We start from the raw sequence: 23,958 nt of genomic DNA on the forward strand, positions 1-23,958 counted from the left end.
GGTACTCTTCTAGATGCTTTATAGTAGCCTTATGAGGTCTTTTACTCATTACATCTCTAGGATGTCGTTGGGCTTTACAGTGAAAGCTAGTAACTCTTGATCTACTGTCACATCCCCATTTTGCAGATGAGGGAACTGAGCTATAACGTATCCAGCACTGCTTTGTGCAGCAAGTTCTGCTCCCTTGCTCTTTTTTCTTTAAATGTACTCCCAATGTTTTACAGTGGCCAGAGGGGACAAAACAAATCAAGACTCAAATGGCAACTGAAATTTGTTGAAAATATCAAAGGGAAGTACTTCATGTACACAGTTGTCAGCAGAATCCAGACAGCTCAGTGGTTGAATAAAAGGTGGTTTGTCAGGCAGTGTGTTGAATGGCTTGTGCTGCTAGGGACACAAGCATAGGCTCTGTGCACTGATCGTTGATCTTCTTAAGTGATGATCAAGAGATATTTAAGAAATCGTGATTCAGATGCTTTCTGGATCACCCAAGGCAGATTAAATTGATATGGTATTGAGGAGGCTACTTGTCTAATTCTTCAAAAACCTGTCAAGTATTGCTATATTAGGAATTTACCATATATGATCAACCACATCTTTCTCACTGGTCATGTTATATTATTTTTTAACCTTTTTTCCCTCACTTGTTAATTTTTTTTAATATTTAAGAGACAGAGAGAAACAGAGCACAAGCAGGGGTAGGGCAGAGAGGGAGACACAGAATCTGAAGCAGGCTCCAGGCTCGGAGCTGTCAGCACAGAGCCCGGCATGGGGCTTGAACTCGGGAACAGTGAGATCGTGACCTGAGCTAAAGTAGGACACCCAACCGACTGAGCCACCCAGGTGCCCCTGGTCATGTTATGAAGTTAAGTCATTTGAACCTGAGTATTTAGAAAATACTCAAGAGTTTAGTTCCCATTACATATTTGCCTAGATTGGAATATCCCAATATTTGTATTGAATTTCCTACAACTACTCCGAAGAGTTAAGTTCTTCTACCCACTGGTCTGGTTTATAATTTCATAAAGTAGGGAATAGTAGAGTAATTAGAAAAATGTCATTGACCTCTCCATGTTAAATATACCGAGCCTTGTATGTTAGACTTGGAACTTAAAATACAAAACAAGTAGCTAATTTCTGATAGTAGAATCATTTAAGTATGCATTTATGTTACTACTTTTTCCAGAAAGTTAGAATTTAAGTATTTTTGTGGTTGGCTGTCTTTTCCCGGTGGTCAGGGAGATGCCACTTTCTCAGGTGGCCTCTTTCTAAAGGGACTGTTTACACCTAGTTTGCCAATAAGGAAATGAGGAAGGAACTCTGAGTTCAGATTTGCTCCCCACCCAAGCCAAGCCCTGTTTTTCTGTTGTTACTCAGAAACACAATGGGGTTTGTGTGTGCGGAGGGGAGATAACTGCCTGAGTCACACGGGGGCGTCCTGGGAGGCTGGCCGTGCATCTCCTCAGAGCCTCAGAGTCTTTGGCTGCTGCTTCTGGCTCCCAGAAAGGTAGCGCAGGCCGTGCCGTGAGCTCCCCGGACGGATGCCGTGGTTCTGTCCGCTCTTGGTGGTGATGGGCGAGTCTCTGCCCACGCGCCTGGGAGACCTGTCCATTTGGTCAGGGGAGGGGAATGTGGGTGTTGGGGTTGTGGCGGGAGCTCTGAGGTTTGCATTTTCGGCTCTGTGTGCTCTCATCACACTGCCGTGCATACCTCCTCTAATGACAGTTGTGTAGGTGTCTGCGTCTCAAGAGACCAAGCTTTTGAAGACACAGAGTGCGTCCCTCCAGGACCGGGTGTGGTGCCTGGTTCATAACGGCAAATGATAACCATATGGGGAAGGATTCCCCGGTCCCCGTCTCCTCCACTCCCCTGGCAGAGAGCGGGCGGGAGCTGAGGCAGAGCTCTTGTTCCACATTTCTTGGTGTCCTTTTTTCTATATTGTGATAGCCTGGCGCTTTAGTAGTGCTTTAACAAAATTGGCACCGTGGTATGCTCCTATTAGTGAGTGTTAATGGCTCGTTATTTATTATTAACTGTTAGATTTTTTTTTTAATTTTTTTTTCAACGTTTTTATTTATTTTTGGGACAGAGAGAGACAGAGCATGAACGGGGGAGGGGCAGAGAGAGAGGGAGACACAGAATCGGAAACAGGCTCCAGGCTCTGAGCCATCAGCCCAGAGCCTGACGCGGGGCTCGAACTCACGGACCGCGAGATCGTGACCTGGCTGAAGTCGGACGCTTAACCGACTGCGCCACCCAGGCGCCCCTTAACTGTTAGATTTTATTAATGTACCAAAGTTTTCTCCATCTGTTAAACGCATTTTGTAAAACGGTAGTGTTAGTACAGGATCAAGTAAAGAGATATCACTGGGAAAAGGTCGGGTCAATTTAAGGCATTTCTTATATATTTGTAGAAAATGTTTTTAAAAGAAATGATCAATCGCATGTTGTAGAGCCATGATAGTTTGAATTTTATTAATATTGGAAACTTTGGTTCGATGTAAAGTGTTACAAAATTATTGATGAGGATGAAAGTGAAAATAAGTTGCTAGAATGCTTAGCTAATAAAGACCAGTAAATGCCTGTCTGAGTTTATGTTCTCCTACCTCATGCCTTCCCAAAGCATTTTTAAGGGGGTGAAGATTAAATAAAACTAGGTCAGTTAAGAGGTTAAGAATTTTTTATCGAAGTGTAGTAAACTCCCCAGAGACCATCCCTGTAGCCAGGGCGTGGTTTTGCAGCCACTGACGGCCAGGCCAGAGCAATTCATGACTTATTATGCCAGTTTGTAGCAGCCTTTTACTTTGCAGCAGCAGAATTACTTCTGCTATTTCAGCTGCTTTGACCAAGCCTTTCAGGGTCATTTTGCTTCACTTTGAGCATGTTGGGCACATAATGAGGATAAATAGTACTCCACTAAAGTATAGTGGTAACGACAACAGAAAAAACTCCCATGACTGTTTTTCTGAACTTTCCCTTGCTAATAAAAAGTGTTCGCCCACTCCATGAACATCAAGAATAATGGGAATAATGCAGAGGACAGTCCTATTGCAAGGGAGGATGATTATTGCAAAAGCTTAGCGAGGATAGGTTAGGATAGGAGAGAGATGTTAGTTTAGAAATACAGCTCAGCTCAGAGCAGGGACTAATTTTGACAGAAGCGTCCTAAAGACTTGCCAAGAAACAGCCGAGGAAGGTGTTGAGCTGAGTAGCATGTTAGAAATATCTGGAAGCCCAGTAGGTAGCCTGAAAAGTTTGATGTGCATATTACCGTTTTTATGTTTGCCCTGCAGTGTTCTTTGGGGGAAATGTTTTGAGGGCCAAATTAACTTTTTTTCTTCACCACACATGTTTACAAGTAACGTGGAAAAGAAGACAACCCGAGAAGGTGGTTGATTTCAAGTTTACTTTTAATGTGTCTTCTGGAGTGTGTAGAGTCGTGGGGGCAAATCCCATTTAATTCATCTTTAAAAAAAAAAAAACATTTTGTTTTATTTTAAGTTTATTTATTTATTTATTTTTTTTTAAAATTTTTTTTTTTAACGTCTTTTATTTATTTTTGGGACAGAGAGAGACAGAGCATGAACGGGGGAGGGGCAGAGAGAGAGGGAGACACAGAATCGGAAACAGGCTCCAGGCTCTGAGCCATCAGCCCAGAGCCCGACGCGGGGCTCGAACTCACGGACCGCGAGATCGTGACCTGGCTGAAGTCGGACGCTTAACCGACTGCGCCACCCAGGCGCCCCATTAAGTTTATTTATTTTGAGTGAGAGAGAGAACGCGTGTGCATGCGCACACAAGCGAGGGAGGGGCAGAGAGAGGGAGAGAGAATCCCAAGCAGACCTCTCACTGTCAGCGTGGAGCCTCGTGTGCAGCTCAGACTCACAGACCATGAGATCGTGACCTGAGCCGAAACCAAGAGCCAGTTGCTTAACCAACTGAGCCTCCCAGGCGCCCCTCTGACTCTATCATCCTTAGAAAATTGTCTTGCCGTTAATACAGACTAGCACCGTTTTCCCTATCCACGGTTACATTGAAGTAATCTTCGAAAACCTGACAACTTGGATCCCTTCACGTGTAGTTCGTGGACGGTCCGTGAGCCGCACACCTTCTGTAATTTTCTGCCTTGGTCTAATCGAGCCACATCTATGTAACCGCTCGCCGCGGCAAGAAGAGTTGACCGTGCCGTAGCCCTTTCTTCGTCGTCGAGGTTTGTGCCACGTGTAGCTGTGGACGTTGGTCGGGGGATACTAGGTCTGCAGAGCCTCTCCTGATTTTTTTAAAATGAGAAAAGGGGTGTTATTTACGGCAGCTCGTTAAATTTGTCAGGGCAGGTATTTATTCCACTTCCGTGATGAGGGAACCAAAGGACAGACAGGTGAAGTGACTTACCCCAGAGCCACATGGCTAGGAAGTGGTAGAATTGTTATGCCCTGAGTATTTTGAAGACTGTGCCCGGTGTCGTGTCACGTTGCTTGTGTCTCCTCTTTGTGTCTTCCACTGTCTTGGTGTCAGGAGGTGCAATAGAAGTACAGTGGCTTTTGCCAAAAGGATTTTATACTCTAATTGTGAGTTCCTTTGAGGACCCTTTCCATAACAAAGCTTTGAGGCGATTTCTGCTTCTGCCTGTTTCTTTCACTTTCTTTCCAAATTTCTGTAACCCTTTAAACTTTTCCTGTCGCCTTTTAAAATACAGTTAGGTGCTCACCAGGTGGCCTCACCGCTGCCCAGGTGGACAAGCTGTGTAGATAGGAGTGGGCAGAGCCCGTGATGTCAACGAATGGTGCGCTTCACCCCTTCCTTCCCTAAAGGCTGCTTATGGTCCGCAGATGGTCTCTGCTTTTCTTCCAAAGGACTGTCTCCTGTCACTGCCATTCCTGAGGCTTAAGATTATCCTAGGGATGACATCTGATCCTCTTTGGTCAAAGGAGTTATGCTATTGTTTTATCAGGAGCGTCCTAAGTACAGGCCCCCATTCAGACTTGGGTTCTGCTGCCGTTTTACCCGTGTGACCACAGGCACACTCTGTGCCTCAGTTTTACCTCAATCTTTGAAATGAGGATAAACCATTACTGTACTGAGTTGTTGTAAAGATTACATATGATGTCTGCAGCAGCTAAAAGAGTACCTCTCACGGCTGAAGCACCCCCAAATGATCACTGTTATTATTGTTTTCACTACTTTAAAAAAAGAGTAGGGGCACCCGGGTGGCTCAGTCAGTTAAGCGTCTGACTTCAGCTCAGGTCATGATCTCATGGCTTGTGAGTTCGAGCCCCGCATCAGGCTCTGTGCTGACAGCTGGGAACCGGGAGCGTCTTCGGATTCTGTGTCTCCCTCTCTCTCTGCCCCTCCCCTGCTCACTCTCTGTCTCTGTCTCTGTCTCTCTCTCTCTCTCTCTTTGTCTCTCTCAAAAATAAACATTAAAAAAAAAGTAATAAAAGGCTACTTGCTCTGAGGTGTATCCAGGTGGCTTTTTGATTTGTTACTTATTTAGGTCTTTCTTGTGAAGGATCTTAGTTTTAATAGGTGCTATGTGTGTGGGTAGTTCAGCTGGTAGTTCTTTCATTTGGGGTTCAAGCAGAACCTCTTGGTGGCATGGTCTTTATGTGTCCAGGCTGGTCTGGGTGGAAACACTTATGTTTCCCCTTTGTTGCAGGGACCAGGCAAAGGTGCAACTCGTGACAGCTCTTGTGGTCACCCCGGCGGCTCCCTGCCCGGCTGCATCCTTTCTGTTCTTGATGCAGCTGTTCCCAGCCCTGCCACGGCTCCCACAGACTGCTCGTGTTTGTGGCAGCCTTGTTACTGCGGTTTCTTCCCCCCCTTGTTTCCAGCAGCAACAGCTTGTGGTCCAGAATGAGGAAAGGAATCAAATCCCACTTGACATTGAATCGTTATCTTTAGTTGCCCAAAGAGCATTTAGTGTGATGCTTCAGTCGAAACAGAATTTGGCCTCTTCAAAGTAGTCTGTCTCCGTGTGAAAGAATCCACGGGGTGGGTTAGATGTGAGCTGGTGACGAAGGAAGGGCTGTGAAGTCTAGTGGCCGTTCGTCTGGCACATACTTCTCTGAGGTCTCACCAAGTGCTGAGCATCGGTGTGTCCGTGAACAAAATAGGCAAGAGTCCCTGCCCTTGGGGAGCTTCCAGTCTAGAGACAGGGACTTTTCGGAACCTTTCCACACCTCCCAGTTTGCTCACGTTAAAAGCCCGAGTGTTTACAGTGCCCTGAAAGCCCCTGAAGGATTTGCTGGCCACTACCCCCGCCCTCCGCCTTACCTTTCTGATCTCATTGCAGGCCATTCTCCCCTTACCTTACCGGTCTCCATGCTGTTCCTCGAACATGCCAGGCACATCCCTTTCTAGTTTCTAGGGCCTTTCGCTTGCTGCTTCCTCTGCCTGGAGTGTTCTTCTAGACAAATCCTTTCAGCTACCTTCTTCATGTCCATCATGTCTAAATATTACCTTTCCAGTGAGGCCCGCCCTGACCAACCTATTTAAGTTTTTTTTTTTTTTTTTTTTAACGTTTATTTTACTTTTGAGAGAGAGACAGAGAGACAGAGCATGAATGGGGGAGGGTCAGAGAGAGAGAGAGGGAGACACAGAATCTGAAACAGGCTCCAGGCTCCGAGCCGTCAGCACAGAGCCCGACGCGGGGCTCGAACTCACAAATCGTGAGATCATGACCTGAGCTGAAGTCGGATGCTTAACCGACTGAGCCACCCAGGCGCCCCCTGACCAACCTATTTAAATATAACCTACCACCTTTCCAACAATCCTGACCCCCTTTTCCTTGCTCTATTTTCCATAGTATTTGCCATTTTTTAACATATAATTTATGTTATTTACATAACTTATTTACAGGATCTAAGTTTAAAGAAGGCAGGGATCTTCATTTTGTTTACTGAAGGCATGCCATGTGCTTACCTGGGTCAGTTAATTGGCACATAGTAGATATCCAGTAAACATGGTGAATGAATGAAAATGAAAAGTATTGTGGAAAAAATTATGAAAGACGTATTAGTTTCCAAGTTAACCAAACCTTGGTGGCTTTAAAGCAACAGAAATTTATGCAGTTCTGGAAGCAAGAAGTCCACAGTCAAGATGTTGGCAGGACTGTACTCATTTTGAAGGTGCTAGGGGAGAATCCATTCCTTGCCTCTTCCAGCTTCTGGTGGCTCTAAGCATTCTTTAACTTGTGGCCCCTGTTACTCCGTCTCTGCCCCCGGAGTCACATGGACTTCTCTCTGAAAACTCCCTCCGCCTCTCTCTCTTACAATGACACATATAATCACACTTAGGGCCCATCTGCATAATCCAGGAGAAGCACCTCCTGTCAAGATTCTTATCACATCTTTCGTCATACAGGGTAATATTCACTCTTGCCATATGAGATAATATTTACAGATTTCAGGGATTAGGATGGGGAAATCTGTGTTTCATTCTGCCCCAAATCCTTCTTGGGGCCACCATTCAGCCCTTTGGGGTTCAGGGGATCCTTTGGTTACAGGAGGAATTGCTGACCCCGGGATACCACCTAGTGGAACACTGAATGCCAGGAAAACCAGAAGACTGCTCTTACCCGTTTTCTTCTTACTGAAATGTTAATTGAAGTTACATTTTGTTTTCACATTTCACATTAAACACACATACACATGCACAGAGAAGAGCACACAGGATGTTATATATATAGTTACACTTATTTATTTTTGAGAGAGTGAGACAGCACAAGCGGGGGAGGGCCAGAGATAGGAGACACAGAATCCGAAGCAGGCTCCGGGCTCTGAGCAAGCATTCAGCACAGAGCCCGACGTGGGGCTCGAACCCATGAACTGTGAGATCATGACCTGAGCCGAAGTTGGTCACTTAACCAAGTGAGCCACCCGCGCGCCCCGAGCACACAGGATAATATTACAATTTCCGTGTACTTGTCTTCCCCAGTTGTTAACATATTTCCATATTTCCTTCACATCGTCCGTTGTCCCTCTTATAAGGAAATAATCATTTCAGATAAGCGCCAAATCTCCTATCTTCCCATTGTTATCTCCTTTTTCCTCCCTACCCACATAGAAGCAATCACTATCGGTAATTTGGCACGTGATCAGCGCGTGGTTTATGTGGTTAAAAGTTACCTCTCTATAACTATTTGTACATAATATATGGAGTGGTGTGTGTGTGTGTGTGTGTGTGTGTTCTCTCTCTTCCAGCTGCAGAATATGTAAATCCCAGAGAGGGCCTCTGGTTAGCCTACCTCGGCTCACATGCCAGTCAGTACAGTACCTGTTGGATCAGTCCGTGGGCTCGGTCGATGGGGTACCCTGATTGCTCATGCCTACTCCCCCTGCGTTCTGGGGGTCGGCATGCTTTGTTTGCAGCTCCTGTCAGGGTCTCCCGTGTTGGAAGGATTGCCATGGGAGCAGGTGGGGAAAGGATTTGGGGCAGACAAAAACACAGATCTCCACTCGAGTTTCAAGTTTGAGCTTGGACATTAGGTCCTCTCGGAAGCCTTTCCTGACTTCTTAGATCATGCCCTGTCCCTTGCACTTAACAGCTCTTGTAGCTGTTGTCATGTGGTGCCTTCGTTTCCCCCTCCTTCTCTGGAGGTGTGCTCGTGCAGGGCAGAGACTGTGTCTGCCTTGCTGTTGTACCGCAGGAGATGTGAGGTGTGGCGGGCCCTTACGTGCTCACCGTGTGTGTACCTTACTTCCTTCGAGCAGGTTGTGTGGTGCGTTTGCCCCTGCCTTTTAGGACCATTACATGCCCCGTGGCTCTTTTTACATCTTTTGGTATATATGGGTGATTTGGCCCTGACTGGGATTTTCTTTTTTTTGCATGTGTGGAAAACAGTTTCTTCTCTTTCTTATTTAATAGTGAAAACTCAAGGAAAGATGTAATTGCTAAGATGCAAACTCATACCTCCTCTGTCAAGTCTTTGAGTTGGGCCCTGCCAGGCCTTTCCCATCCCTGTCTCCCCTCAGCTCTCCTGTGTGCTCCGTAATTTCTTTCTAACCTCAAATGTGCCATCAGCAGAATAGGTTTTATGCAGGCTTACTTCTGAATACCTTCTGAGCATCGGGAGAACTTGGATTTCAGTAGATAGAAGCTGCGAATCATTCTCTTTGGAACGGGTAGTAGGGATAATATTAGTGACGGTCCTGGCAGTCACCGTTGGCTGAATGCTGTTTCTGCGCCGGCATGTAGATGAAGGTGTCGTCCTGATGTCTGTTACACAGGTGAGAAAACTGGAGCTTGGAGGGCTCAGTGATCTGTTCAAGTCCTCTCAGCTCCTAAGTGGGGGAGCTGGGAGTCCCAGTCCTGAGGACCACGCTCTGCGTCCTTCTGTAATTGGGAAACAGAAGGCTGGAGTTTGGTAACAGAAAAGGACATCAGACTGATCACAGATGAGGAGTGCAGTTTCTGCCATAAAGCAGTGGTGAACATAAAGAGCATGAGGGAGAATGAACCCAGAGCTTAGAATAATACTCCCATGACCTCTGCGAGGAGAGAAGCAGCCAAGGTGTGTGTAAGTGGGGCTGAAGCCACATGCCCAGTCATAAAGTGGCACCACGTGACCTGGAATTTTGGAGAAAGCGTTTGAGAAATACAGGGCATCCAGCACCTTTTCCGTCTCCTGCATGCTAGTTGGTCTGCAGACCTGGGACTCTGGCCACAGTAAGAGTCATTTAACCGGGAAGACTTACATGGAGCAAAGCACAGTGAATGTACGAAGCTCTGTGGGAGACACAGCCAGAGAAGTTGAGAGCAAGTACGCAGTGGAGTCTGATCATATGCTACCGTTGTTATTAAAGACGTGTACGAGGCCATCGACGCTTTATTTGTGCTGTTTTAATTCAGTGTATACAAGGGCTTTGATAGGTTCCATCTGGATCTTAGTGTCTATCTCCTAACCTTGTATTTCCTCTAAAGTCTTGTATTATTTAGCTCTGAATTCTCTTACCATGAATGTTTTCAGGAACTTAACCCCTACAGTGGGAGGAGATGACTGATACCCCTGAACCCGATAGGATAATCTGTGCTCTTTGCAACCTGTCTCCTATACTTGGTTACTGCGAGTACCTTCCAGGCAGGGATGCTGTTTTCTGCCTTTACAGCACTTGGCTCAATTCTGTATTAAGTAAATACTGGTTTATAGTTGGGCTACACGTGCCCCGTGCGCAGTAGGTCTGTGTTCCCAGGGGGGTATCGTGTTTCTGTCCAGAGAGGGCATCTGTGGGATAAATGGATGGTATTAAAATCGGGCTGGGTTTTATCCCCTCCAGGTGGCTTCACAGCGCATTAGCTCAGTGGACCTCTCGTGCTGTAGCCTGGAGCACCTGCCTGCCAACCTCTTCTACAGCCAGGACCTCACGCACCTCAACTTAAAACAAAACTTCCTAAGGCAAAATCCCTGCCTACCAACTGCCAGGGGGCTCAATGAACTGCAAAGGTAAGCATACCGAAATGGGTAGATGATTAGAAAGGGGAGAGGATGTCAGCCTCTGGTTGTTTCTGGAATATTCTGACCTAAAAGCCCACAGTGTATAACTTTTCTCTTTCAGAGGGCGGGGTAATAGGACTTTATTAAAACAAGGACATTATCAGTTTTACTCTGAAAATTTTTTCAAGGTCCCTGCCTTTGAAACAAGTGATTTATGATATTCATTAACTGGATGGATCTGTGTAAGAAGAATATTTCTCTTAAAAACACTTCTGCTTCTTAACCTGTCTGTGGCAAGTTTGTTATTTGGTGTCTTCCAAACTGCAGAGGTTCAGTCAGATTAAATTATTTCTTTTGAAATTTATAAAAGTTGAGGGTTTGTTTTTTTTTTTTTTCTGTGAAAAGACATTTCCCTAGCAGTTTAAGAACTAAGGTTTAAATCCACTAACAAACACCATGTCCTCTTGGTGATTAGTGTTGGCTTTCAAGAGTCAAATGTTAGAGGCGCCTGGGTGGCTCAGTCAGTTAAGCGTCTGACTTCGACTCGGGTCACGATCTCGTGGCTCTTGAGTTCGAGCCCTGCGTCGGGCTCTGTGCTGACAGCTCAGAGCCTGGAGCCTCCTTTGGATTCTGTGTCTCCATCACTCTCTGCCTCTCCCCTGCTCACTCACTCTCTCTTATTTTTTAAAATAAGTTTTAAAAAATTTTAATTAAAAAAAAGTAAAATGTTAAATGAAAAGCGTCTGCTCCTTTATAACTGGGGAGAAGGGACTTTATTTGAGTATACCTAAAGCAGGTTTAAGAATTTACTATAGGGGCGCCTGGGTGGCGCAGTCGGTTAGGCGTCCGACTTCAGCCAGGTCACGATCTCGCGGTCCGTGAGTTCGAGCCCCGCGTCAGGCTCTGGGCTGATGGCTCGGAGCCTGGAGCCTGTTTCCGATTCTGTGTCTCCCTCTCTCTCTGCCCCTCCCCCGTTCATGCTCTGTCTCTCTCTGTCCCAAAAATAAAATAAACGTTTAAAAAAAAAAAAAAAAAAAAATTTACTATATTCATTTCTTTTTTAGAGCAATGATCATTCTTTATTCTGTGGTAAATTAAGCCTCTGATACTTACATATTTATTGCAGATTAATGAGACTATAACTGCAGAAGAATGTAACTTTTTTTTTTAAAAATTTTTTTTTCAACGTTTACTTATTTTTGGGACAGAGAGAGACAGAGCATGAACGGGGGAGGGGCAGAGAGAGAGGGAGACACAGAATCGGAAACAGTCTCCAGGCTCTGAGCCATCAGCCCAGAGCCCGACGCGGGGCTCGAACTCACGGACCGCGAGATCGTGACCTGGCTGAAGTTGGACGCTTAACCGACTGCGCCACCCAGGCGCCCCAGTAACTTTTAAATAAATAATGAATTTTTCATTTTTTCTAAATGACTGCTAATGATCCCAGATTAAACTATGGTAACTTACCACTGTGATTACGTGTTTGTGGTTTTTAACATCCAGAAAGAATAACCTAGTAAATATTTATTATAAAGTGTGTGCAGGTATGTAGTTGGAAAAGAGAAGAGCATTCTAATTGTCTTTTCAAATTATTGTGAATAGTCTTCTTTGATCCTATACCAAAACTTGACAAGTGGTCATCTCTTAAATGTTGGTTCCGGTATGGAATCCAAAACCCTGTCGTTGAACTTTAAAAAATTCTTTTACATTAGGTTCTTTTGGTCTTTCTTGCACTTTGAATCCTTGCCCACGTATCCTTTTACTGTATTAATTGTTGGTCATTTGGAAAATTCTGGATCATTAGATAATGAAGATATTACAAACGTTAACACATTTTATTGTGCAATTTCAAGACCTCCCAGGTGTTAATATCACCACTGATCTTATCAGAAAAATCTTTAAGTATTAGGAAGCTGTGAAGTTCACGGTAGGAACAAGTCTTCCAAAATCTTGATTTTTATTTTGGAAGCTTGACGGCTATCCTTGGCAACAAATACTGTCAGTTGTTTCTCCTGAAATGACCTTCTCACTTGAGTGTTGTAGAGAAACTGTCTGCCAAACACCCGGGTCCGGATAGCGGGCTGGTCAGTTGTCCTTCCATGTAACAAAGGTATTCCAGGAGTTATTAACTCGTTTGGCTCACAGCTCAGATAATCATGCATGTGTTTTCTTTGAGATAAGCATCCTACTGTGGTACACAGCAGAGATGCCTTTTACATGCTTCCTGTTTTACGACCCAGAAGATAAAGGAGATGTGCACTCAAGGGTCGAGATGCAGCGCAAATAACTTTTTGTGACATCATGAAGGACATTTTTAAGGAAAAAGAACATTACCGGCTATTCTTTGCCTTGAACTGAAGTACAGTTGACATCTCTTTGTTTCAGGTGTACCACGTAGTGGTCTGACAACTATATACCTTACAAAACTATATACGCTAATATATACGTCACCACAAGTTACCCTCTGTCACTCTTTGAACTGCGCACTATTACAGGATTATTGACTCTATTCCCTGTGCCGTCTACAAATATTTCAAAGAGTATTTTTGCTGTGATTGCCTGGTAGAGCTGAATACAGTGACACGTGGCAGGCAGGTGCGGTACTGACCTGGTTATTTAGGCAGTAAGAACTCCAACCAGGATGTTTCGCTCAACTACCTCCTTATTGTTCCCTGGAGCCAACGGATACAATGAGAGGAAACCACAGTGAAATCCTTGAACTTAGGTTTTTATATGCCCTAAGTATTGATAATAACGTTTTTACTGACATTATCATAATAAAGTTACTATCGTTTTTATTTTTGCCAAAGCGTCGACTGCGTCGTGATTCAGTCTGTTTTTGAGGTTTGAAATTATTTTGAAATATTTTTGTGTATTTCATAGCACTGCAGGCTTCTGCACTTTCATTACAGAACATCAAGAACTCCTAAGACACCAACAAAGAGGCGTTAGAATTCATTCAAACCATTGTTTCGTTTTAGAGATGAGTGGAGGGAGACGTTAACTGTCAAATTCCGATTAATGGTTACGTCCTGTGAGGCAGTTAGGGGGTAGGGTTAGGGAATGGTCTGAAGACGGTTTCAACGATATTCATAGTATTTCTTTCTTTTTTTTTTTTTTTAACAATTTTTTGTAATGTTTGTTTATTTTTGAGAGAAAGAGACAGAGTGAGAGTGGGGGAGGAGCAGAGAGAGAGAGGGAGACACAGAATCTGAAGCAGGCTCCAGGCTCCGAGCTGTCTGCACAGAGCCCGATGCGGGGCTCAAACTCATGACCTGAGCTGAATTCAGATGCTTAACCGACTGAGCCACCCAGGCGTCCCCATAGTATTTATTTCTTTAAAGAAAATTAGATGGGGGTGGGGGAGAGGGGAAAATGGGTGACGGGCATTGAGGAGGGCACTTATTGGGATGAGCACTGGGTGTTGTATGTAAGCGAAGAACCATGGGAATCTACCCCAAAAACCAAGAGCACACTTTGCACACTGTATGTTAGCAGTTTGACAGTAAATTATATTTAAAAAAAATAATAAAATAAAAATTAGGGGCAATTATGACAAAAAAATGTTAATATTTGGAAAAGCTGAATAGTGGATACTTGAATGATCATTATTATTTTCTGTATTTTGCTATTTGCGTGTTTCATAATAATTTCAAAGTTAAAACCTAAACACAAAATCAAAGTGCTTCTAATTCCACGGAGGGCTGTGACACTCCCAAGGAGCCAGCATTTGTGGACTAAACACATAAATACGCAGGTGAACAGATATTTGGGCCGTTGTCCTGCCCAAGTCTTTCCGAGTTTCCTGATTGGCCGTCTCTATCTGTTGATGCTGCATCGATACATTTCTCTTCTACCCTTTCTTCTCCGGTGCTCCCCGTCTCTCAGCACACAGCCTCTCCACCGGCTGTCAGAGGAAGGACTTCCCTCTCACCTGGACACGGCGGGGGCTTTGCAGAACGGTGACCTTCCTGTCATTTTCCTGCTGCAGCCCACGCTCTCCAGTTTTCTCGCCTGCTGTTTCGTACGTTCCTTGGTTTTGTTTCATACTTTAAAAATGTAAACTTTTTTTCCATCAAAGTAACGTTCTATGCAGATTTTTTCAAAGATCGCAGTAAGAAACTTATAATAAGACTTACATAGAGTTCTGAACGATAAGACTTATGTAATAAGAAATAGGTGCTTGGACCCACAGCCTGTCCTTATGCCCCAGTCCTGCTCCCCAGGCAGCCGCCTCTGGGTCTTTGGCTCTTTTTGCCGTTTTCCTCCATCTTCTGAAATGCTCTGCATATACTGCCATTTTAGCATTTTTTGTTATTGGGCATTATCTGCCGACTTATTACATGGAAGGGGAAGATTTCACCCTTTCTCATTGTCAGGCCATGTGCACAAACTGCTGCTTCACCCATGACGAGGTGTCAGCTTTGGTTGTCCTTATCGTGAGCGTGGAGCTGTGGCCCACAGCTGAGGACTCAAACGCAACGGTTCCGCTTTCTTTCTTGTGCTGCCTGGAGCGTAGCCTCTTGCTCGTGTGCTTTCCTTTTGCTCTAGCCTTTCTAAGTTTTCTGACAGAACTCTAACGTTCTTCTTGACACCTTTTTCTTGGACACCTCTCCTGGAGTCCGGGTGGGGACTTGCCTTGTAGGCCTGATGCACAGCTGTTGTCCTGGGGTGACCTTCTGGCATTTTCCTGGTAGTTCCCTTTTTGTCTCCCCTGTGTTGGACCTGTAGTTTTCTGACATCCAGTAGCTTGAAGAAAGATTTGGTCTACTCCCTCTTTTTAATGGAGTATCTTCCTGAGAAAGGGGACATGGTATTAGACCATGTCTGAAAATGCTATTTTCTCCCTCTTGAGTTGGCTGGCTTGTAGGTAGGAAAACACGTGTCCCTAGAATTTTGCAGCCAGTGCACCATTATTTTCTAGCTTCTACCGTTGCTATTAAAAAGTGTTACACTATTCTGGTTCTTCTCTTTGTACGTGATCTTTTGTCTTTCCTTTTTGTTTGCTTGTTTTGTTGGTTTTAGACAACCTCCAAAAGATTTTAGGATATTCCTTTTATGGAATTATTATCCTAATATCTCTATTAATTTCAGCCATTCTGACGAATGCTTGATCTGAAAAAAGGTGTGTCTTTCAGTTCTGGAAAATGTTCTCGTCATGGTGTTTTGATAATTTTCTCCACTGCCTTGTTTTTCTCTTTTCTTTCTCTGAATTCATGTTAGTTTGGGGGGGTGGGGGGAGGACTTCCTTGTTTGTCTTCTGATTTTCCTTTCCCTTTGTCTTAAAGTCCAATTTCTTGATGGGTGTTCTCTGCTTCATCTTAACTCTTTGGAATTTCTGCTGTCTTTATTTTTCAAGAGCTCTTTCTTGTTCGTTTTTTCATTTGTGTGCATTTTAATAGCATTCTGTCCTTTTTTTTCCTGGGTGCATTTCTTCTGTTTCTGAGGACATGAAATGTATTTATTTACGTATTTATTTCCTTCTTACACTGCCTTGATTTCTTTTTTTCCTGTTTGTGTAGGTGTCTGACTTTTGCGCCACAAATGTAACTATCTGGTGATCCTTTGCTCTCTGTTCCTATTTAATGGTGAGTCACCGAAATGTGAATCGGGTGCCATGACATATGGGCAGGGTTTCACCGCCATACGGCTTCCCTGCCATGGCTCTCAGGGGTTAGGCTGTAGTTTGGGGAACTTCCAAAGACAGCACCTGCAGCTGTTTTCCCTCGGGCGCGTCGGTTTTACTCCTGAGGAATCCTTTGGTCTTCTCTGTGCGTAATGTGTGCCAAGATGCACGAAGAAGAGTGGGGAAGAGAGCTGGAATCACAGGGTTTAGTGTATGGATTTTTAATTGATCCCCGTTTTCAGAACAGTGTTTTCTATTAGGCCCGAGGTCTCTGAGCTGGGGACTCTCCAGTTTCTTCCAGGGAATAAATTATCTTCTGCTGGAAACAGGGAGGGGGTCTGGGGTCTAACTCCTCCTTATAGAAGCTTACGAAGTCTTTTTGCAGAAGTAGAACAAAAACACGGAACATTTAGCACAAGTACGAGTGTATGCTTTGGTGCGTTTTCACGAAGCGAGCACATCCATGTAACCAGTACACAGATTCAGAAATAGAATATTCCTGGCGCCCGGGAAACCCTCCTGTGCCCCTCCTCTAATTACCCTAAAGATAATCACTATCTAGACTTTTAAAATTTTTTATTTTTATTTTTATTTTTTTGAAGTATTCATTTATTTTTTTAAATTTACATCCAAGTAAGTTTAGCATCTAGTGCAACAATGATTCCAGGAGTAGATTCCTTAATGCCCTTTGCCCACTTAGCCCATCCCCCCTCCCACAACCCCTCCAGTAACCCTGTGTTTGTTCTCCATGTTTAAGAGTCTCTCAGGTTTTATCCCCCTCCCTGTTTTTATGTTATTTTTGCATCCCTTCCCTTGTGTTCATCTGTTTTGTATCTTAAATTCCTCATATGAGGGAAGTCATATATTTGTCTTTCTCTGACTAATTTTACTTAGCATAATACCCTCTATTCCATCCGCATAGTTGCAAATGGCAAAATTTCATTCTTTTTGATGGCCAAGTAATACTCCATTGTGTGTATGTGTATATATATTAATGTGTGTGTGTGTATATTAATGCATATATTAATACACACACACACTACATCTTCTTTATCCATTCATCCATCGATGGACATTTGGGCTCTTTCCATACTTTGGCTGTTGTTGATAGGGCAGCTATAAACATTGGGGCGCATGTGCCCCTTCGAAACAGCATACCTGTATCCCTTGGATAAATACCTAGTAGTGTAATTGCTGGGTCCTAGGGTAGTTCTATTTTTAATTTTTTGAGGAGCCTCCATACTATTTTCTAGAGTGGCTGTACCAGTTTGCGGTCCCACCAGCAGTACGAAAGAGATCCTCTTTCTCTGCATCCTCGCCAACATCTGTTGTTGCCTGAGTTGTTTATATTAGCCATTCTGACTGGTGTGAGGTGGTATCTCATTGTGATTTTGATTTGTATTTCCCTGATGATGAGTGGTTTTTTTTCATGTGTCTGTTGGCCATCAGGATGTCTTTTTTTTTTTTTTAATTTTTTTTTTTTTAACATTTATTTATTTTTGAGACAGAGAGAGACAGAGCATGAACAGGGGAGGGGCAGAGAGAAAGGGAGACACAGAATCTGAAACGGGCTCCAGGCTCTGAGCTGTCAGCACAGAGCCCGACACGGGGCTCGAACTCACGGACCGTGAGATCATGACCTGAGCCGAAGTAGGATGCTTAACCGACTGAGCCGCCCAGGCGCCCCCAGGATGTCTTCTTTGGAGAAATGTCTATTCGTGTCTTTTGCCCATTTCTTCACTGGATTATTTGTTTTTTGGGTGTTGAGTTTGATAAGTTTTTTACAGACTTTGGATACAAACCCTTTATCTGAAATGTCATTTGCAAATATCTTCTCCCATTCTGTCGGTTGCCTTTTAGTTTTGCTGATTGTTTCCTTTGCTGTGCAGAAGCTTTTTATTTTGATGAGGTCCCAGTAGTTCATTTTTGCTTTTGTTTTCCTTGCCTCCGGAGACGTGTTGAGTAAGAAGTTACTGCGGCCAAGGTCAAAGTGGTTTTTGCCTGCTTTCTCCTCAAGGATTTTGATGGCTTCCTGTCTTACATTGAGGTCTTTCATCCATTTTGAGTTTATTTTTGTGTATGGTGTAAGAAAGTGGTCCAGGTTCATTTTTCTGCGTGTCGCTGTCCAGTTTTCCCAGCACCACTTGCTGAAGAGACTGTCTTGATTCCATTGGATATTCTTTCCTGCTTTGTCAAAGATTAGTTGGCCATACGTTTGTGGGTCCATTTCTGGGTTCTCTATTCTGTTCCATTGATCTGAGTGTCTGTATTTGTACCAAAAAAAAATTTTTTTTAATGTTTATTTGGGGTGGGGAGAGAGACAGACAGACAGACAGACCATGAGTGAGGGAGGGGCAGAGACAGGGAGAGAAAGAATCTGAAACAGGCTCCAGGCTCTGAGCTGTCAGCACAGAACCTGACGTGGGGCTTGAGCTCGGGAATGGCGAGATCATGACCTAGGCTGATGTCGGACATTCAACCAACTGAGCCACCCAGGCGCCCCTAAGCTTTCAACAGCCTAAATGGATTTTGCCTGTTTTTGTACTTGATACAAATGGGTAGTGTGTAGTGATGTCCAGCTTCTTTCCTTTGCATTTAAAAAAATAATAATACATATGAAGTTACATATTATCAGCTCGTACTTTATAGCGAGCAGTATAAAGCCTTGACTTTGGTTAAAGCGGAAGGTTTTCCAGTTTTACACTGCAACAAAGGTTTCCGTTTTCCTCCCGTTGCTTTATGCCCTGGGGGAGATAGAGTGAGAGGGGGCCTGAGCAGTTGGTGAGCGGCTGTTGTGTTGCCCTTTGGAAAACAAATGGGCTTTAAACCAATTTTTTCCCCACCACATACTACTCTGAACCGTTTGTCCCCTACCCCCATTGTCCAAGAAATATTTTACTGCAGAGTTCTCAAAGTAATAAATTTGTAAGTATGGTATATACAGGCACGCACCAACACACACATACTTTGTGCTAGGAATTGAAATCATGTATTTTTAAAACTTATATCTATTCTCCAGAAAGCTTTAATATAGCTGTTCCATGTTGATACAGTTAATATGGCAGATTTGAGATATGCCATATATGTAGTTGCTTATTTTTATTTGTGTGTTTAGGAAATTTGTGCTATAGATCTGTGGATATTTCATATTTCACAGTGGATATGTGAGAGAGGTACCAGAGGGGAACTTATTACATTTCTGTCTAAGTCTCAAGGAATGAATTTTTAGATTCTCAGAGTTAGTTAGGGCAGATATCCAGGGAGTTACTTTAAGTACAATGCATTTATAACAGGTCAGAGTTCTGAGACTTTTTCTCTTAACCACATGCCCCCTTAATTTTTCTTCCTATTGGAAATTCTTGCCTGAAACAAATGAGCTATTTTCACAGAACATTTACGTTGGTATTTGCAGCAGTATTCTAAATCTGGAAAGATGGCTTGCTGATGTACACACATAGGCCAGCAGTTTCAGAGGGAAAACATTGTTCTTGGAACTACCACTGTTTGTTTTTCCTTTATTGGCATTGGAACTCTTCAAGTTAGTTTTCAAAATACAGGGGAGAGGCAAAATCAGAGTAATTTTTGGTAGTTTAATGGTTTATTTCCTGATTATGTACGTTACTGTTAATTATAATGCATTATTGACCTCTACTTTGTTAATAGATAGTACTTCACATACATCAACTAGAACCCCATTTAGATGACCCAGATGGTATTACTACCAACATTATTATTACTCTCAATGGATAATTTTTTAAAATACAATAAGTTTCTTTGTGAAGTCAGTGGAGAGGACTTTTTTGCTGGTTATTTATTTATTTATTTATTTTTGAGAAACAGAGAGAGAGAGAGAGAGAGAAAACACAAACCAGTGGGGGAGGGGCAGAGAAAGGAGACTGAGAATCCCAAGCAGGCTCCCTCCCTATTGTCAGCACAGAACCCGATGCAGGGCTTGAACTTACGAACCAGGAGATCATGACCTGAGGCTGAAGAGTCAGATGCTTAACCAACTGAGCCACCGAGGTGCCCCAAATTTAGTTCTTTTAAAATGGTCATTTGTTAAAGTTTAATGGGTAGTAATATTGCACTGAAGAGTCTAGAGTTTGTAAAGGATGATAGAGAGTTCTTTTATGCTGATATCCAATGCAGTGTTTACAAAGAGCCGTGTAGAGAGCAAACTCAGAAGCAAAGTTTGATAGTGATAACTTGTGTATGCATGTTTCTTTAGCTTTGTCCATGGTATTTGGAAAGTTTGCCATTTCAGTTGACTTAAATGTCTTCATCTTAGATCATTTAAATTTATTGGGGCGCCTGGGTGGCACAGTCGGTTAAGCGTCCGACTTCAGCCAGGTCACGATCTCGCACTCCGTGAGTTCGAGCCCCGCGTCGGGCTCTGGGCTGATGGCTCAGAGCCTGGAGCCTGTTTCTGATTCTGTGTCTCCCTCTCTCTCTGCCCCTCCCCCGTTCATGCTCTGTCTCTCTCTGTCCCAAAAATAAATAAACGTTGAAAAAAAAAATTAAAAAAAAAAAATTTACTAATTTCTTCTGCCTACCACTTTTTTGGATAAGCCTGTGTTTTAGTAAGTATTTGACGTATTGTTGGTAATTAAAACACACACTTCAACTGCTTCATTCTACATGTTGGAAATTAGACAAATTATAAAAGAATTACTCATATAAGTACAAATTGATTCTAATGTTTCAATTGTGTTAATAGCTGGTGGTTATCTGTCACTTCCATTCAAAAATAAGGGAAGTAAATCTGATTTCCAGCTCTTGCTGTTTGTAGGTGAGTTGGTATAGAAAAACAAAGTTAACACGGCTAGAGGGCCAGCAAGTTCTAGGAATGGAGTTGGTTTTTTTTATAGGAGGATTACTAACTTTAATTTCAGTGGAAGTTGGGGTTTCAAAATACTTGGTAAACCACGTATGTCTGCAAAAAATTTTTTTAAGATCTTATTTTTAAGAAATCTCTACACCCAGTGTGTACTCTACCAACTGAGCCAGCCAGGTGCCCATGTCTGCAAATTTATTAATATACTTTTTACCATATGTGATCCTGAAATAGGCAAACAAACAAACAAAACCTCTCAAATTTACCACTGACTTCCCCCCCCCCCCAAACATTCTTCTTTGGATAGTGAACTTTGTTGCTGTTTTGTTACTGTGCTCGGTTTCACAATATTTTATGCAATAGTTAATAGACAGCCTGCTCTCATGAAGAGGCAATGCGTAGGAATAGCAGTTTGCTTCGGCTTCTAGACATTTATTGTTGCATTTAAGTTTTGCCTGAGTGACTTTACTGAGACTTTTGTAAGAGCTGACTTCAGCCTGTCACCTTTTTAACTGCTTTCTGTATTTATCTTGTTTGCTTCAAATTCCTAGAGAATAGGGATCTGTTCTTCCTCAGAGGGAGGACCTTTGCCAGGTGGGCCATTAAATACATACTTGGTAAACAAATGAATATGTGAGCGAATGGTGGTGGGACTTACCTGTATTCATTGAACTCTGTGTTAAGAATACACCACTTCCAGGGTTAAGCATCCGACTTCAGCTCAGGTCATGATCTCACCGTTTGTGAGTTCAAGCCCCGTGTTGGGCTCTGTGCTGACCCCTCAGAGCCTGGAGCCAGCTTCGCATTCTGTGCCTCCCTCTCTCTCTGCCCTCCTCTATTTGTGTGCTCTCTCTCTCTCTCTCTCTCTCTCTCTCTCCCTCCTTCCCCCCCCCTCAAAAATAAACATTAAAAAAAAAAAGAATACACCACTTCTTTGCAAAAGTATTTGTAGCAACTTGTAGAAGCAAAGTGTTTCTCTTCGGTTGAAGGTAAGATGAGAGGACAGCCTGCTTGGCGAGGTGATTCAGGAAAGATTACGAAGAAAGAGATTCTTGGGGTACCTGGATGACTCATTTTAAACATCTGACTCTTGATTTCAGCTCAGATCATGATCTCAAGGTTGTGAGGTCGAGCCCCACATTGGGCTCCATGCTGGGCACAGAGCCTGCTTGAGATTCTCTCTCCTCCCCCTGCCTTTCTCCTGTGCTCACTTCCTGTCTCGAAAGGAAGAAAGGAAGAGAAAGAGAAAGATTCTTTAGAAGGGATTTGAAGTTGGAAAAGGAAACATAAGATTTTCTTTATTTAAAAACTTTTTTTAACGTTTATTCATTTTTGAGAGAGACAGAGCATGAGTGGGGGAGGGGCAGAGAGAGAGGGAGACACAGAATCCGAAGCAGGCTCCAGGCTCTGAGCTGTCAGCGGAGAGCCCAACGTGGGACTTGAACCCACAAACCATGTGATCATGACCTGAGCCAAAGTTGGACACTTAACTGACTGAGCCACCTAGATGCCCCAGGAAACATAAGATTTTAGATGGACAGTATGATATTGGACTTCCTAAAAAAAAGAAAAAAAATCTATGGGTCTATTCACCATTCTCTAAACATACTTCACATTCACCTTGCAAGGAATGTGCCACTCCCTCTGCTTTTCAGCTGCCAAACCCAGGCTCAACCCAGTGAATCCTCCTTCCCTTCAAAGCACATTTGTAGTGACTTTTGTTTCTTGAAGCTTTTATTTCCCCTTTCCACGTGACCTTTGCCTCTTCTGAACTGTTAGCTTTCTCTGTACTTAATGCACTCACCAAGTATACCTTTTCTAATAAACATTTGAAAGCTTCAAAAATTGCCATCTATGTAAAGTCCTTGAGAATGGAGGTAGTTTCCTTATCTTTGTCTTCCCTCTCTGGTGTCCCCCCATATTTAGCCAGAGTTATAATATATAAAATCATATATATATGATGTCATATGACAAGCCTCTTAATAAATATGTGTTGAATTTGTTGGTTCTCTCACCACCAAACCACCAAAGATAATCAGAGAAATATGATCTTAAAACTTTCAGAAAAGAGCATTGAAAAAAATGCTTTGAACAGTGGCACCTTTTGGTGTATTTAGTGCTTGGGTGACTATTTGAAGGGGAGGGTAATCATTTAGAATGGTTGTAGATCTATCACGTTACACCATATAGCACCTAGAGATCAATTTCAAGGAATTTAGGAGTAAGCGTGTAATTGTGTCCCATAGGCTGTGTTATAAAATCAGTATAATGCAACTTAAGGTAAAGATTATAATTACCTTTGGGTCAAGGAGAGAGTGAGTTAAAGACTTGGAGGAAAGACGTGGTTTAATCTCCGTTTAGATGTGAACGGTGTTTTAGCTGAAAAGTGTAATAAGAGGGACAAGAATGAGCAGCAGCTCTTCAACTGGGAGAACCGTGGGGAGAAGGAATGAAGTTGAGTTGGGTATACAAGTGTGTGGGCGGAGTAGAATGAAAGTTATGAAGAAATGAGCCTTGAAAAACTCATAATTATGCCTGGAATTTATCAAGCACCTTTCTTCTTGGAAAGCTCAATTTTCTACATTTTCAATCCCCACGGAGGGGAAAACAAATGACCTTACTTCCTACTCTGTTCTTTTGGGGATCTTGGCATCCCAGAGCTACAAAGTTACTCATTTTTAATTACTTACCCACACCAGAAGTTCACATTTCCAGGTGGTTAAAGAAAGAGAGATTTTAATATGTTGTTTTTATCAGTAATTTCTGAAAACGCACTTTCTGTGGGAGTAGTGATGACTCACTCACTCACAGCAGAAGCAGGAGTGGTGTGCTAAAATCCTTTGGTAGCCCATTTGCCAGACCCGGAGCTGCGGTCCTTAGCCCGATTGCAGCTTCTTTGAATATGTGCCGTCATACAAAATATACTACAAGAGGGGCGCCTGGGTGGCGCAGTCGGTTAAGCGTCCGACTTCAGCCAGGTCACGATCTCGCGGTCCGTGAGTTCGAGCCCCGCGTCGGGCTCTGGGCTGCTGGCTCAGAGCCTGGAGCCTGTTTCTGATTCTGTGT

General features: G+C 43.3%; 1 protein-coding gene across 1 annotated transcript in view; it reads left to right on the top strand.

The window, feature by feature from the left end:
* Positions 1-23,958, top strand: part of PHLPP1 (PH domain and leucine rich repeat protein phosphatase 1) — a 214,642-nt gene that overhangs the window by 122,029 nt on the left and 68,655 nt on the right. The window contains exon 4 of the mRNA XM_086683168.1: positions 10,275-10,441. Coding sequence (XP_086539294.1) covers positions 10,275-10,441 — 167 coding nt within the window. The remainder of the gene's footprint in view (positions 1-10,274; positions 10,442-23,958) is intronic.

Source organism: Puma concolor, chromosome D3, assembly GCF_028749965.1.
Source record: "Puma concolor isolate L17-30 chromosome D3, mPumCon1.1.hap2, whole genome shotgun sequence".
NCBI lineage: Eukaryota > Metazoa > Chordata > Mammalia > Carnivora > Felidae > Puma > Puma concolor.